The following is an 18,234-nucleotide window of genomic DNA, read 5'->3' as shown; positions in this document are numbered from 1 at the left end:
TGCACAAATTTTCTGATGTTTCTACTGACTCCTGTTATTTCTAGGCACTTGATTATCCAATCATGTGGCAGAGAGTCAAATGCCTTTTTGTAGTCAATCCATGCCACATTCAGGTTGGTCTTCCTTCTCTTGCAGTTTTCCAAGATCATTTTGTCTATTAGGAGTTGATCTTTTGTTCCTCTGCTATTGGGGCGGTTTCCTTTCTGCTCAGGTGGAAAGAGATTGTTTTCAACTAGATGCTGTTGTACTGCATCAGCTACCACACCAGTTAGTAATTTGAAAGTTGTTGGTAAGCAGGTAATTGGCCTGTAGTTACCTGGTGTTGCCCCTTTTGCTGGATTTTTCATTATTAGGTAGGTTTTCCCAGTTGTTAGCCACTTTTCAATTTCTCCTCCTTGTAGTATATTGTTGAACTGCTTGGCAATGAGTGGGTGTATAACAGTTAGATGTTTCAACCAAAACCCATGCAGTTCATCTTCACCTGGTGCTGACCAATTTTTGATTTTCTTTGCTCTTTTTTCTACCATTTTTGTTGTTATTACTAGTTCTTTCATTTCAACTTCTGTTTTATTTGCATCCACCTCTTTTAACCAAGCCGCATCCTTGTTGTATTTCTTTGGGTTATCCCATATCTGCTTCCAGAACTGCACTGTTTCTTCCTTGTCAGGTACTGACTGATTCCTTGCAGTTTCTCCATTGATGGATTGGTAGAAACGTTTCTGATTGGATTGAAATTGGAGGTTCTGCCTATAGTTTGCAATTCGAGCTTCATATCTACTGATTTTCCTGGCTATAGCTGTTATTTGTTGCTTTATTATTTCCAGTGCTTCCTTGATCTTCCTTGTTTCTAAGTGGTATTTCTTGATTAGGTATTCTTTGGTCTTCTTGTTCTTCAGCTTCTTTTCTTTCATCTGTTCTAGCTTGCTTGCATGTGATCTTAACTTGCTGATCTTATTTTCTAGTCTAACCTTCCATTTTTGTGGTGCACTGTTTGTTTGTTTTTCTTTTTTGTTGATTTTGCATCCCAGGTATTCTGTTATAACTGCAGCTGTGCTGTACATTAGTTGGTTTGTTTCTTGCAGTGAATTGGTGCTTATACTTGCTATTGCAGTATTTGCATCTTTTAATGCTTGTGCTAGCTGTTTCTTTGGAACAAGCTTCAATGCAGGCAGCCTTATTCTGTTGTTTTTGTGCTGTTCTAGATGCTCAATTATTCTTTGTTTCAATTCTTTTATTTCTTTAGTTAGAGGGTTTTGTTCTTCCTGAGGAAGAGGTGCCTGGTTTCCAAATGAGAACAGTTGTATATCTCTACTGGATTCTTTCACTGCCAACTCCCCCTGGTTTGCCTCTACATTCTGAATTACTTCTTGTAAGGCTTTGATTTCTTTGCCCTGGGTAAACCTTTGCAGTTCGTCCAATTCTGTTTCTGTAAATACTTTATTTCGTGTTATAAATCGGCGTTGATCTGCTAGTCTCTGTTCTGTTATTTCTGATTATTATTATTATTATTATTATTATTATTATTATTATTATTATTATTATTATTATTATGTTGCCAAGCGTCTGAATTTTGATCATGTGAGGATGGGGATGCTGCAATGGTTGTAAGTGGAAAAAATGGTTATAACTCACTTCTTTCAGTGCCATGGTAACTTTGAATGGTCACTAAATGAACTGTTGTAAGTTGAGGACTACATGTAGGCATTGTGGTGAAATATTAACCATATGTGGGCTGCAGAAATCCAGATAGCTACTACAACAGGAACAACTCTTGATCATATAGATTACTACCCAGAAAATAATGCAATGAGCATAAAGATTAGGTAGGAAATTTTACTTTTAATCTATGAATGACACTTGAGCAAATGGACTATTTTGTCCTTCCTTATTTTGATACGAACATGATTATTTCTGAATCATCACAGAAAGCTATCTTTTGCTGTTGGTAGTGCTTTATAACATATACTCTGAAAATTAAGCATATGTAAATTTAATTGATAATGATCAATAACCATTACCTCGATAAGGAAATCTGCATTTGAGAAAGTGAAAGACAGGGCTTGTTTCGTGTTTTCTACCATATCCTTTAGAAAATATAAATTTATGCTCAGGTCTGTTTATATTGCAAGAGGTTTATTTTTGTAAATGTCTATAGTTATCTAAAATAACAAAAATGATCATGCATTGTAGTACTTTTTTATTTAAATTACCACTATTCACTATTAATTTATGCAGTGACATACAGTAGTTGCTCAAATCTATAAAGTGGCTTCATCCATGAGGATGTTCCATCATATTTATAAAAAATAGCAAGATGTTATGTTAAATAATTACCCATATATGCCGGCATATTAGGCGACCCGGCGTATAAGACGACCCCCGTCTTTGTCGCCGAGCCGCATTCCTAGAACGTCGTCTTATACGCCGGAAACTACTAGTATTTCCGGCGTATAAGGCGACTTGTCGTATAAGACGACCCCCGTCCTTGGCGCTGAGTTTAGCGCTTCCGGAAGTCATCTTATACACCGGAATATACGGTATTTAAAGATAATGGAAACAAAATATAACTATTAGAAGAAACCATAATCTCATATTGAAAGCCTTTAAAAATCTATATACTACTAAAACTCTCATGCCTCTTTGTCTCTAACCTTTAATTGGATGAAATGAGGCATCATAGGGCAACAATTTTTGAACCAAGGTACCTCAAATAGCACTTAGCAATAGCAATACAACTTAGATTTATATACTACTTCGTAGTGCTTTACAGCCTCTCTAAGCGGGTTACAGAGTATTGCCCCCAACAATCTGGGTCCACATTTTCCGACCTCGGAAGGATGGAAGACTGAGTCAACCGTGAGCCATCCAGAATTGAACTCCTGGAGTGAGCAGTACTGCACTCTAACCATTGTGCCACCACAGTTCTGTTACAGAATAAGCTAAATTACAGAATGTGTCCCAAATCTGAGACCCATGACCCATGACTCCTGTGGGATTTCACAAATTTGTGGCCACTTTAATGCTGCCACATCACCCCCTGGGGGTTCAGTAGATCAGGGTGACCTTATCTCTCTGAAGGCTGGGCAGACTGGCCTCTCTGGTCTCTGGAAATCAGTTAGGCCAGTCCCACCCTGTCCTTTGAAGGCCAGGCTTTGCCCCTAGCCACCAGAGAGCAGTGAGCAACGATCTAGCTAGCAGGAAATCATACCCATTCCCACTATTATTTTGTTTATGGTTATTTTGTTTCTTTGTTTAAGTAAATAAATATCTCCCAATGGGCACTATTGGCAAGGAAGACTACATATCATTTTCACACATTCTCTTCTGCCTTCTACTTAGTCAACTTCAAATAAATGAAGTCCTTTAGAGCAACAACGCCACCTGATATAGTCTTTAGCTTTCTTTTTGGGTGTACAGTAATGTTGTCTAATGTGCTTAAGCATAGAATCTTCATGCAAATCAGTATTACTTGAACTTATCTTCTTCCTTTCTTCAACCAGATGGCTGCCCTGATTTGTGCAATGGCAATGGGAGATGCACACTCGGTCAGAACAGCTGGCAGTGTGTCTGCCAGACCGGCTGGAGAGGGCCTGGATGCAATGTTGCTATGGAAACCTCTTGTGCTGATAACAAGGATAATGAGGGAGGTGAGCAAAAGTCTTCCAATTCCCAGCCTTGAAAGAACAGAGGGTTGTATGTAGTTTCATCATGAGTCATTTTATGACAGAAAGACCCCCTCTCCTATTATTGTCAAGAGTTGTTGTTATATTTCCATTGAAGCAAATGAGATGGATAAAGTAGTGCTCTTGTGAGCAAAATAATGTGACCTGAAAGACTTATTTTAAATATAGGGCTTGATTCATTTCTGGCAAAGCTCAGATTTGGAGGCTAGAATTCTCACAACGCATTTGTGTGGTTTAGAATTTCAAGTCTCAATGCTCCTCCAGATACCCTCTGTGTGACTTACACTTGCAAAAATACCAGCATACATTGTAGGTTATTCAAGCAAAGGCACAGATGACTAAGTAGGAAACTTTCCAAGGTATTGTTAGCTGTCAGCTTTGGGCAAATACAAGAGAATTCTGGACAAAGGTAATACTTGTATTTTATCAACTTCAATTCACAAAGCAAAAAGTGTTAAATGGAACAGAATAGTGGAATTCATTTTACTGGCCATGATACAAGAGTTTACTGTACATTTTTTTTTTAATAACATGTTCATTAGTAAAGCAAAGTTCTGTCTCAGTATTGATATATATTGGCCTGAAGACCATATATGCTGGAAGAAATTTAGCCAGTAATAAGTTGAAAATGGTTTTAATATAAAGTATACCTCTGACTTCAAATGCTATACCTATTTGTTTTAACACATTCACCGGTCACATATTTTGATGTATTACATTGTTTTCAATCTATATGTGTATCTCTCTTTGTGTGTTTTCTTCCATGTGTGTTTTTATCCACCATGCAAAACCAGTTCCCAAGAATTTAGCTTCAGATATATTGAATAATATTTGAAGAACTCATTTTATTAATAGTTTAACATTCAACCAAGAACCTTTCCTAACATTTAAAGCTAATTGTCACAAGTTTTTTTACCTGAGTGTTTCTTGCATTCTTTGGCCTGTTGACCCTAGGGACCTATTCATATGAGGGTTCAGCATTAGAGTGAAAATAGAACCAGATGACTGGATTGGCATGGTGTCAACAGCACTGGAAAACTGAAGTGCCTTTTTTTTCCTAATCAGTTGTAATATAGTTGAACTTTCTGCAAACTATTGTGAGGTGGATTGTTTTGTTTTTGAGATTCATTGAGAAGTATACAAAGGTAAATAATATTTTGATATGTTGTTTTACAGAAAGCTAAATAACCTGAATTATAAAATTCTTTGCAAAACATGGAGTTGCTACAGTAAGTGCAGTAAAAACAGTAGAGAATAGAAGTAAACAGAACATCTAATAAATTTTGAAAAATTAAGTAAAAATCTTGGCAAGTAGTTCAACAGGAAGCAAGAAATGGGCAGTGTCTCATTGCCCGCATCCTCTATTTGTGGATAAAGGTGTAAAGAATGCTTTTTGTGATGTAAAAGGTGTGTTGGTTGAAGAAAATATAAGTGTATTTCAATATGCAGATTGTACTAATATATTATATTTTCCATTGAGGATCTGCCTGACAAAGTGGCAAAACATAGGCAACTCTAGTTGATCAAACACACACCAAAACAAGCAAGAACAAATATTATTACTATTGCATGGGAAATTCCACAGTTGTATAGTAGGCAGGAAAGCTTAAAAAATAGCCAATAAAATATGAAGTTGCCAAGGTTTGTTGCTTAAGTGAAAGGAAACTTTGTTTTTTAATAAACCTTTTATTTATTATCTATTACTACCAAAATCAATTTAATTGTGAAGAAAAGTTTATTATGAATATGCAAGATTTATTATGATGGGGGGGGGAGAGATAGTGAGTATTCCTGGGAGGAATAAGCAAAGAACATCAAGAGTGTAAGTAAGCCAAAACTATATACTCCCAGGCATGAAAGTCATTTGAAATCCCCAGAAAAAGCAACTAGTACCTATATCAGACAGCTGCAAATTATAAAAATGCTGGAGGCAGACAATCACTTTAATGATAATGGTAAAGTATCATTTCATACTGTGCAAGGAAATAAAATTATAAATAACTCCTATATTTAACCAAGGAAGTAGAATGGATAGATAATATCAAGTAATGAAAGCATCCTGAAGAAAGACTATGTGGTTGCTAAAAGTTGACACAGAGTTGATGGTTTTTTATGGATATCATTATTGATGATGGTAGAAATTGTCTGAAACATCTGGAGGGCAAGATTGATTTTATTCACAAATATTGTAAGATAAAGTTCATTTGTACAGTAGGAATCCATTCAGTTCCTTGATTTTTTTTTAATATTGTGGATATATCCTAAAAATAGGTGAGTGCCTTCTAAGGAAACGACAGAGATAAGATGTACAGAAAGCACTGAGAATGTTATTTTTTCTGATTTGTCATAAACAGAATGAAATAGCATGCACACTTCCAGTTAAGATTTATTTTCTCTTATTTAAAAGGAGAAAGAAAAATTCTTCTGAAGTCTTTTATGAAGAATTTCTGTCAAAATCACCAACCAAATACCAGCCATGAAAAGGAACAATTCTGGTATAGTAAAAATTAAGAAATTGCAAGGAAACTCCATGTTCTCAGTTGCTACTTTGCAATTTTTGCACTTATTTTCCCAAAAGCTCATTTTCAGTTATACACACAAATTTATTTGAGCTCCTTAGTGTAGCAGTTAGTGTGAAAGGAATAAATTATTGTATATTTTAAAAATACAGGCCTGTTTTATAACACCTTGCTGAAATTATTCTTAAAGGATAGGCTAGGCTAGGCTAGGCTAGGATAGGCTAGGCTAGGCTAGGCTAGGCTAGGATAGGATAGGATAGGATAGGATAGGATAGGATAGGATAGGCCTAAAGGATAATAGAGTAACACAGGAAAGTGTGTTTATTTGTAAATAAACAAATACGTTTTTTTAAAGCTTCATTTTTTTTCCTATGCAAAATATCATTTGTTTACTCTTATTGAAGCAGCTCTTTCTAAAGTTAATGATATTGCTTCGGAAATGAAGTGACAGAAATCTTATAGCAGAATTTTTATTTTTCCATTAGTCTTCACTTTCTGTGGCAACCCATCAGTGCTGAATTAGAGTTTTTGCAACCCAACACTTGAAAGTTCTCCTTGTCCCTTGCTCCAGGCAACTGCTGTGATAACATGTTTACAAATCTTCCTCCGAGTTAAAAACCTCTTAAATGTTTGTACAGTAGGATATCCTAGACCACAAATTCTCCATAATTCTATGGCTGTTTGCAATTATCTGTTGTGAAAACACTGATGTTATTACACTTTTAAGAGAAAGCATTTTTGGGATGTAAAGAATTGTTTATTAGGTTTTTCTTCTTGCCTTAAAGCATACGATTTCTCTGTTTGTGGTACATTATGTTTTTATGGTCAACCACTGCAGTCTTACAGAAAGAAAAACTCTAAGGAAGTCTGAGGAAAAATGACCATCTAGATGAAACATTTTAGATATAAATGCTACGACTAAATTAATATGGGAGTTGATTAATTTTTAAAATATTTATTGACATATATCATAATATGTTCGGAATTATGATCACTCTGTTTGTATTGGAGGCATTGTTGTAAGGCACTTCCAGGTTGAAGGGCTTAGCTAGTGACATCACCGTTGCCCGGCAGACACCATGGGGGCTCCTTTCATGTCCCCAGGAGCTGGACCAAATGACAAGAGCTCACCCCACCATGTAGCAGTACTCAGGTCTCAAACACAGGCTTGCTAACCTCCATCCCAGCATTCCAACCATTTGAGCCACTGATATGTCTGGATTATAATCATGGGAAATAAATCAGACCCAATAGAATCCCTAATCAATTCTACAGATTGTCTATTTATTTTCTGCTTAAAAATAAAATATCAATCAGTAAAATTCCTGTATGACCAGGAAGAAAGTTCTTCACTGTCAAATATGTAATGTTTATTTTTCTTATCTTATAAGACATCACTAAGTTGTTTCATAACTTACTGAATTTTATACATATACATGCATAGATATGCACACACAATTTGCACACATGTGTTTAAAGGGAATGGTTTTTCTAAAATATCTTTACCAAATAAGCTTCCTAATTTAAAAAAAAGGTTCTCCAGATGTTAGCGCTTTATTAAAGCTTCATTCAAAGGTGTGGTGTAATTATTTTTAAAAATGTTTGAAATCAATTAATTTACCTTATGCAGAATCCTTTTAAAATTTAATCCCATTTTAATCAAGTTCTCAGTAAATAATTGTTATGTGTATTTGATGGAGATTAAGGCTAGTTTATTCATAATTATATGACAAATTTTACACTCACCGGGTTGTGATTAAAATCTATAAATTTCACAAGATGGCACATGCAATTAAAACATCATAGACTTTATTCAGTGAGTTAAAGTATTTGGAAACAAGATTCACAGGCAAACAAGAGGTTTGAGGTTATTTTTAAGTATTCTTTTTCTCAGTTTCTACTATTAGAAGTAATTGTTGTACTACATGAAAGACTTGAGCTTATCTACAAATATATAACCCTCAATCCATTACTTAGCCCTATTTTTATTTGTTACAGTCATGATTCTTCTCAGAATTAATAAGCAGCATTAAAATATATCTTAACTGGTTAACTTTATATTTGGAATAGCAGTGGGAGAGAAATAACAAAGCATTTTGGCCAAATTTGTCTCAAATCATACTGCAGAACACCATTTTGTCATTTATTATTTCAGTTTATAAATCAAATTTCTGCCCATGTCTGAGGTAATATGTAAGTAATCAAAAATTATGATCTAATGACTCTTGTTAGTCTCTAGGGACTTAAGATGTACCATACTTCAATTTCTCCTCCTTTCTCTATACTATTTAAAACATTATTTATATGCCTGTAGTTTTCCTGTATTATTTTCTTCCCCAAAAGATCCCAAACTAACCTTAAAATCACTAAGAGGATATTGAATTTATTAATTAAATCATAAAGCCAAAACTGTGAAAACAAGTGCATAGGAATAACTCTACACAGATAGCTTCTCTGTAAGGTTTTCAAAAAAGAGACACTATCTTGCTTTGACATTTCAGTTAGAGAGAACCTGGGGAAGGTTTGGTGTTTGGTGAGGCAAAATATCACCGATAACCTGGTTCCTGGGTTATTCTAGTGGAGATTTCTGGATATATAAATGTGTTACGTTAACCATGTCTCATGAGCATAATACCACATCTCTACAGGACATGTTACTCTTCCGCACCTTTTATCATCACCGTTGTATAACGAATGCAGCGTCCTTAACGTCACATCAAAGCAGTTGATGAAGATAAAAATTAAATCTTCTTCCTTTAATTTTGCCAAATGTGGGGGCATCTTACCCAGTACAATACTAGGTAGGTAATGATTGGAAACTGTTTTCCAGAGGTTTTCCAGTTCTCCTAGGAAATTTGAAGGATTAATTTTCTGCACATAATACAAACACGTGGGTAGTTGATTTGCCTAGAAAAGGAGGAATAGAATCTATCTTTCTCAGCATCCTGCGATGTGATTCAGGAGATGATATTCCACATTTTCTTCAAAAGTCTTATTTATATCATTCCTTACCTTTTTTTCAAGGCAGCAATATCAGCAATTAGCTACAGATAGATGCTTTAGTCCCAAAAGTACTTAGGCTACAAGTACATGAATATGATAGAAAATGGATGTCCTTTTCCATTGGGTATATAATCCATTACTGTTTTCCCATGAACTATGAAAGAATACCAAGCAAATTTCTGCATTTTTTTCCTTAGCAGTTGTCATTCAATTTGAGGAAAGGGCAATTTGCATTAGAAAACATTTCAAAGAGTGGAATGTAGCAAGAGTGGGGCTTGTGAAAAAATGTTGTATTTCACTGTACTCTCTCCAGCAGACTGCAAGCTTTCTGGCTTTTATGCATTGTGCTTTCTTAGTAGCAATGCTATTGTTGACCCTAATGGAAACTTCGTTCCTTAAGATATTGTTAGAGAAATTCTGCTTCTGCTAAAAGAAATTGGACAGAAAATCTTGTCCACTCAATAATAATAATAATAATAATAATAATAATAATAATAATAATAATAATGTTGAAAGGGACCTTGGAAGTCATCTAGTCCAACCCCTTGCTCATGCAGGAAACCCTATACCATTTTGGACAAATGGCTGTCCAGTTTCTTCTTAAAAACTTCCAGTGTTGGAGCATTCACCACTTCTGGAGGTAGGTTGTTCCACTGGTTAATTGTTCGAACTGTCAGGAAGTTTCTCCTTAGTTCTAGGTTGCTTCTCTCTTTGGTTAGTTTCCACCCATTGCTTCTTGTCCTGCTTTCAAGTGCTTTGGAGAATAGCTTGACTCCCTCTTCTTTGTGGCAGCCCCTGAGATATTGGAACACTGCTGCCATGTCCCCCCTTGTCCTTCTCTTTGTTAAACTAGACATACCCAATTCCAGCAGCCGTTCTTTATATGTTTTAGCCTCCAGTCCCCTAATCATCTTTGTTGCTCTTCTCTGTACTCTTTCTAGAGTCTCAACAATTTCCCCCCCACACACATTTTGAAGGGTCTTTTGTACCCAACTCCTGTAGGAACACCGTAAATTAAATGAATTAAAGTTAACATTAGCCCCAAAATATTTGCCACAGGTATGTTAATTTTGTGGCAGCTATAATTATTTTTGCTTATTTTTTTTAAAGATTTACAAATGGATTTATTTACTTATTTATTATTTCTTTATTTATTAAATTTATGTGCCACCCATCTTCTCCAGAGATGACTCTGGGTGGCTTACATTAAACTAATACATTAAATTACACATTAAACTAATAAAGCAAAAAAAACTGAGTAATAAATACTATTAAAAGTTGGGGAGGAGAAGAATACAAAGTACAAGGAGAGAGTTGGGGTCTTTCCTATTCCAACAGTCCCTTCCAGAATTGGCACTCCCAATAAGGTATAGGCCCGCTGACAAGAGCCAGATCTATATTAGCCTATTTTAATTTAGGTTATATAAGTAGTCCTCAACTTATGACCACAATTGAGCCCAAAATTTCTGATGTTAAGTGTGATATTTGTTAAGTGAGTTTTGACCGCTTTTACAACCTTTCTTGCCACGGTTGTTAAGTGAAACACTGCAGTTGTTAAAGTTAGTAACCCAGTTGTTAAGTGAATCTGGCTTCCCCATTGACTTTTCTTGTCAGAAGATTGCAAAAGGGGATCACATGACCCCGGGACATTACAACCATCATAAATGTGAGTCAGTTGTCAAGCATCTGAATGTAAATCATATGACCGTGGGGATGCTGCAATGGTTGTAAGTGTGAAAAATGGTCATAAGTTACTTTTTTCAGTGCCATTGTAACTTTGAATGGGCACTAAGCAAGTGGTTGTAAATCGAGGACTACCTGTATTTTATAATCTATATTAGGTTATGGGCTGGAGAATATGGTATTTCAATTGGCAAATTGTACTTTTTTTGTCTTCATCCAAATGCTGATTGCTTCTTATAGATAAATCTCTAATGACCATGGTGATTTCCTTGTTCTCTTCTAACTTATTTCACAAATTAAGAATCCAAATAAATGTTCTTTCAGTGTAAATATCTTCTTATACAAAATAAAAGGAAATCAGAGGAAATCTAACCAGCACAATATTGAACCCCATAAACTGGATATAGTTAACTCTTTTTTCTGACTAATATAGCAAAATAAGACAAAGAAGGTTTTTATGTCTCTAAATAACAGTTTCTTTGGGGGCAAGACAAAGAAGTAACATGTTTTCTGAGTAGAATGTTTGACCTGTTTGCTTAAGAATGTATGCTTTTAGTTTTTAAAAACAAAATCATCTTTAAAAAAAAAAAGAGAAAAATATATGGGGGAAAAAGAGAGAGAGAGAGAGAGAGAGAGAAATAACGGATCTTGCCCTCCTGCAATAATTATTTGGGCCAGCTTTGCTTTTATAGAATGGTGAATCCTGTGATTTGATATTTCATCAGGCTTGTGGCATTTAAGATAATGCAAGTATTTTGGAGCACAAAAGCAAATCATGTAATTTAGCTTGCCTCATCAAGCTCTGCCACAGCAGGAGTTTCTAATTCAGCTCAGACAAAAGATTTATAAGGTTCTAAGTACAAATATCCACAATACCTCAGGAGGGGGGAAAAAGGCTCCCCTGAGCAAACACAATGGACATGATGCTTGAAGTCATTTTTAAAATTGCTACCATAATAAACAATTGAAATCTGTTATTGATAGTTTTAAATATATAAAAATACGGGTAGCATGTGCAGCAAATCTGGTTCATACTGGGAGTCACTAAATCATGAACTTGTTTTTCTAACTTGGGGAAAATATTCTGTACAATTAGTAACAATGTTTTTGTATTTTCAATCTTCACAAGTTTGTTACCAACATTAATTTTATTGATTCTGGCAATGACTTTTTAAATGAAAAACTGTAACCAGAATTTATTAAAATTGGCCTAGGAGATGCCCATAACCCAATAGGCAAGCAGTGACATGTACAACTTTTTCACAGACCAAAGTCTAAGGTTCTGAGTTAAATGTAGGTATTTGACTTTATTTTTAAGCAAAAAAAACAGATGTAGAGATGTAGAGAATATAAGGTATATGGCTGTTATTTTTCAATTCTGGTGCTTCTCCAGACTTGGTGATAAACCATCCAAAAGGCGTATAAGTGTGTGTTTGAGATTAAATGAGGATTAAGTGTATGCATTTAAGATAGTTTCTATGTAGATAATATGCATACCTGAATGTTGTATTATATTTAATGATAAATTCATTCAGTGAAAATGTTCCTGCATATTTGTTTGCTTGTTTTTGTTTTGTTTTTAATTTTCCTTTTCTAAACCCTGACTATAAGGGGAATTGAATGAAGCCTATGAGTGAATGAAAAACATGAGTGATTGAATGTGTGCAAAATACACCAGAAGTCAACTGATCTTCCCTGTCTTGTGCTTAAGCAGTGGCTTTGATTGCCTGCTCAACAGAGCATTTGTTTGATAGGCAGCTCCAAGTGACAGATGCTGCTGCATTTGGATTGAAAGTTTATGTCAACCATCAATACGAGTGATGTTCATATCTTTGCTGTCTATTCTCTGAAATGAGAAGGTTGGGAAGAATCATTGTTGATTTGGCTGTACTGTAACATGCTACTTCCATCACTAGCGACTCATCCCTTAGTTGTTTGTAACTGAATCTTTATTAATTTGCAATTAATTTGGGCTTGGCATTGTTAGTTTGAGCTATCCAAACTAAAGAAGGAATTCTATAAATTTCTGGATATCTTGCTACATAACAGTATTATTTCAGAAAGTCTATTTTAGAGCCACTATAGAATAGCCATTTATAAGGGGGACAATTTAAAAACCTATTAATAAACAATATTTATTTCAATATTTTGGTACTGTCAGACATGTATATGCAGGAATTGTACCACAAGAAAATAATCACAATGCTGTATATTATAAGTAGCTAATTGTAACTAGGCCATAGAAGAAAATATTAATAATCAGTGCAAAGACAATTAAAACAAGTTCATTATATGCAAATTGCAACAGAGGCAGCAAATCTTTGATTTCTGAGAAGAATATCATACTAGAGAAAATTTTTCTGGTTGATGCCAACTGAATTTCCAAATATGTCTTCAAAAGATGATCAAAAAATCAATATAGCAAACACAAGTCTGTGATCAAATGCCCACCCCTTTCTTTGCCCATTGCTTATAAAGCAAAGGCAGGACTTTGATCAGACAGTTATACTCTTGACTCAATCTAATCTCTGCTAATGGTCTGTCTGTCTGTCTGTCTGTCTGTCTGTCTATCTATCTATCTATCTATCTATCTATCTATCATCTATCTAATATATCTGAGTAAATATGTCAGGACATGCTGCCAATTATTTCTTTTTAGTTCTTTCCTCAAGAAGAAGAGGAAAGAACCATAACCAGGGCCTTTCCTAGAATCCAAGCTTAGCCTAAACTCTATCTTGTCAAATTGTTGTTGAATTTCTACAGATAGAACCTAAAGTTTGTACTTGTACCTACCTTTTTAGAGGAATAATAAATCAGAGTCCATGTTCTAATATAATACTAAACTTATTATGAGTTGGTTAAATTTTTGAAGTCATACATATATATCCAGAATCCCACAAGCATTTCAAGGGGTGAGGAAAAGGGGACAATTAGAAACTATGCTACAACACAAACATTGCCTTGTATGTAATTGTGAGCAGTGTGTTACAAGTATCAATGTATGGACATATTTTGTCATGGACACCACTGAGAAATACATTTAAATTTATGTTTTTAGAAGGAAACAAATATAAATGTCTTGTTTGGATTAAACCACTGAATATTTATTTTAATTATGGTACTACAGTTGATTCCCTGAAATGAAGTGTGCATATAGTTAATCTTGACTGAAATTAAATAACACACTAAGTGAAACTTTGGTGTGTTACTCTTCGCTTTCTGCCATCATAAAATGGTAATAAAGATTAACTTATCCAGATTAACTTGTCCAAGAAAGCTGCCAAAATAAGCATTATAAAGCACTTTATAACCTAGGGCAACCATATCACTCTCTTGGCAACAATAAGGAGTCTTTCTTTCTTCCAAGATCCAGATTCTTGGCATTTCTCATTCTCAAAAAATATTTTTTTTTATATTTAGTTTGTAAATCCTTGATACATGATGATTTTGAAATATTTGGCTTGATCTGAATATTTTTTTTTTATTTTGTCTCATACCTGAGCCTTGACGAGGTTTTCCTTAAACTGTATGTTACTCTGCATGTATTTATGTATGTTTGTACAGAGAAAATATAAATGAACTACTTAAAAAGACATCTTGACCTATTATATGAATTACCCTTATTATTTTAAATATAAATATATGCTGATTTTACTTCACAGGTTCTAAACTTCACTAATATTTATTAAGATGCGCTATAACTGAATTTTATTCAAAAATGATGTAAGAGTTTGATAACCACCATCGGACTTAAGAGTCAACTAACATTTTTATTCAGCATAAGATCAATAAATTAAATGTGCCTATTCTCCCTTAAACTCATTGTTCCTTATTATGCACTGAAGATCATTCCTTGAAATGTATACTATCACTTCAGCAAAAAGAATTACTTAAATTTCATTGTTCATGAGCAATTCAACCCTAATATCAGTGTATCTAAAGTGTCAGTTACAAATGTATGTGATGATGTGTGTGTAATTGATGGGTTTGTGAGTAGCATAGATAATTTTGTTCCACATTTCAACTGTTATTTAAAGAGTCACCTGACCCATATATGTTTATATAAGAAGTTCCGTCAAATTTAATAAGGCTTATTCTACATCACAACTTTCTAGGAGGATGCTTTGGGATTTATGGGAACTTCCTAACAAGCATGACTGAGATTCCAGGGAATAATCTAGAGGACATTGTATTAGGAAAGGCATTATAGTGCTTTTTTTCTAAAAATAAAAGGTGCCGGAACTCACACAACCTGCCTTGCCTACCCTACAAGGTTCCATCCAAAAAAGGTGCCAGAACTCTGTTTTGGGCGTTCTATGAGAAACAAAGCCCTGATAGTAAATAAGTTTAGGGTTTCAGGTACTTTGATATCTTAAATTTAAAATTACTGAGAGAATTAAAATATCTGTCTTGTAAAAATATTGTTTTTCAAAAAAAAATGCAAAATAACTCTTCTCTGTTTTCAGATTTTCTTTCTATCTACAATTTAACAGTGTCTTTTTTCCAATTGAAGAAGATACCTTATTCTGTGCTTAACTCAAAAACTCTTTGCATGCTGGAAAAAAAATGTAGGCTTTGTAAATTAATTAATATTAGCAAGCACTGTAACAGGGCAGAAAAGTAAAGGGAATGCAGTTTCATGAAGATTCTTGCTACAGACTTACCTACAAAATCTAAAAAGTGTGTGTGTGTGTGTGTGTGTGTGTGTGTGTGTGTGTGTGTGTGTGTGTGTGTGTGTATGTGTTTCCATTCAGTCTCCAGGTAGTGATATATAGGTTTCTCACCAGTATTGAATGGAGAAATGTCTAGCCATCTGAAGTCCTAAACTGGCCCTTCAGAACAGTTTGATTGCCTTCTTGATTGTTTGCGAGATAACTCTAAGATTGGCAGTGACAGGGTAATTTACTGAAGATTGCAATGTCAGACTATATCCAAGGGGGTTTGCTGGCATGAAGATGTTATTCTCATGACTGACAGGCCACTGGGAGTATGGTATGCCAATTTAAAGTTCATGGTGTTGTCCAAAGTGTACAGATTCTTCAGCCCATAATCATGCAGTTTGATGAGATCATTATAGGCATAACATACTCTCACTCCTATAACAGTCAAAGCAAAGAAGTATTCATAGCTGGAGAAAGTAAACAGAAATTTGTAGAAAAAAATAATTTTCTACATCTTACCTTTGAATCCCTTAATATATTGACAGGCTTCTCTTTTCTCCTACCTGCATGTACAAACTACTGAACAAACAATAAACAATAAACAATTTTCAATGAATAATTACAAGCACCAGAAATAACAAGGTGTTGTAGGAAAAGTGTTCAAGTTTTAATAGGAAAGCCATCTTCAGTTATTATATGAGTCTAATTACTGTCTCACATTGACTATATAAAATGGGTAGAATCTGAAAAAATATTCTATCTCCATGATGAAAAAGGACTTCCAGATTAGAGGGAATCACAAGTCACTGACCTTGAAATTAAAAATGAAATCTTAATTTCAAATAGTAAAATAACTTAGTGGTACGTGAACTGAAAACCAAATGCTATTAATGCTATTTCCTTTTTTAAAAAAGTCTCAAAGTGATCATAGATGAGTCTTGAACATGGCATAAATCTTCAAAATAGCTAATCAGATTCGTAGCTGATCAGACCCAAACACCCATCATCTGTTTTTTTAGGAAAAGCTCACTCCATCATAAAGACATATGATAGATAATAATTTGTTAAATGTTCTGGATTAAGTATATTAAAACCTTTCAGATATGTTCCAGGGGAAACAGATTTGAACAACCATCTTCTTATTGGAGTTTTTAGTCACAGAGATCTATCAGTAAAAGCCAGATAATCATTCCCTTGCTGCCACACATAATAAATCTGAAAAAAATAGATGATTAAAAGCTATATATAAACAGAGAGATGATATTTAAAACCATGCACTGGAGTAACTTTCATCGAGAAAATATGTTATTAAAGAATCAAAGGAGAATCATTTTTTATTAAAACATGATTAATGGACAATCTATATTAACAAATATTTATTTTAGAGGAATTTATATGAAAATGCTGTGCTTTGTAGGAAACTTTCACTCACACATGCACACACACAAACACACACAGACATTATGTCCATAGGACATTATGACATGGTGGCACAGTGGTTAGAATGCAGTATTTCAGGCTAACTCTGCCGATTGCCAGCAGTTCAGTCCTGACTGGCTCAAGGTTGACTCAAAATTCCATCCTTCTGAGGTCAGTAAAAACAGGACCCAGATTGTTGGGGGCAATATGCTGACTCTGTAAAGTGCTTAGAGAGGTCTATAAAGCACCATGCAGCAGTATATAAGTGTAAATGCTATTGCTGTTATGACATTATATTCTAGGAGACATTATGAACACAAATTACAGTTGTTGTTATTATTATTGGTCTATAAAATAACATATGGATTGGAATATTCTACTGCCCTACTAATATGAGTAGTAAAATGGCAGGATTTTAATTTAATCTGCACATCCCAAATTTGGAGTCTCACAGTAAAACTGATTTGGGCCTTTAGCAAAGCTGAAAAAGTCCATTCCAAAATTGAGAATCATATCTTTACGACTTACATTGGCATTTGTTGTAGTGACCCTAAAGACAGTAACAGAGCTAATTTGCTATACTAAAGTTACCGTGTTGATGAAAATGCTTGGATATGTCTAAAGTTAAATGTGCTGAGATTAGCAATGCTATTGTTCAGCTTGTAAGGAAGCAATGGTGAGCTATAAGTAGTGGTACAATCAAGTGACTGGAGAAAATAGCTTATGTGTTCTTCCTTGCAGATGGCCTCATTGATTGTCTGGATCCAGATTGCTGCCTCCAGTCGACTTGTCAGAATAGCCTTCTCTGCCGTGGCTCACGTGATCCCTTAGACATTATACAGCAAAGTCACTCCGGTTCAGAAGCTGTAAAGTCATTCTATGATCGAATTAAGCTCTTAGTGGGAAAAGACAGCACTCATATAATCCCAGGAGAAAACCCCTTCAATAGCAGGTAATAACTAAATATACAAGTTTGTAAAGGCATGGGACTGTTTTGGCAGGGTTTTAATAGTGGTTTAACATGGAATGCAGCTTTCACTAGTGAAATCCTTTTCTGTCTTATGCTAAAATTTCATTCTGGGCTTTTTGTCATGATTTTTTAATGCTGCCTTTATGTCAGGATGCTGGCTTTGCATACTGACTCCATATGGGAAAGGACTAGCATTGGATTTATTGCATGCAGGAAGCTTGGAAAGAAAAGGAATCCCATATGATGACACTAATGAGAGTCCAATATGTTCTGGCTTTCAGAAAGAATAAGCCTAT

General features: G+C 34.7%; 1 protein-coding gene across 6 annotated transcripts in view; it reads left to right on the top strand.

The window, feature by feature from the left end:
• The window catches only part of TENM2 (teneurin transmembrane protein 2), an 869,909-nt gene that overhangs the window by 776,276 nt on the left and 75,399 nt on the right, over positions 1-18,234 (top strand). For all 6 annotated transcript variants that reach the window (XM_039353403.1, XM_039353419.1, XM_039353411.1 and 3 more), the window contains 2 exons: positions 3,501-3,647; positions 17,710-17,920. In XM_039353403.1, coding sequence (XP_039209337.1) covers positions 3,501-3,647; positions 17,710-17,920 — 358 coding nt within the window. The remainder of the gene's footprint in view (positions 1-3,500; positions 3,648-17,709; positions 17,921-18,234) is intronic.

The sequence above is a fragment of the Crotalus tigris genome, unplaced genomic scaffold (assembly GCF_016545835.1).
Source record: "Crotalus tigris isolate CLP2741 ecotype Arizona unplaced genomic scaffold, ASM1654583v1 scf7180000017568.12009008, whole genome shotgun sequence".
NCBI lineage: Eukaryota > Metazoa > Chordata > Lepidosauria > Squamata > Viperidae > Crotalus > Crotalus tigris.
The sequence above is the reverse complement of the archived record's forward strand: the minus strand, read 5'-3'. Positions and strand labels throughout refer to the sequence as shown.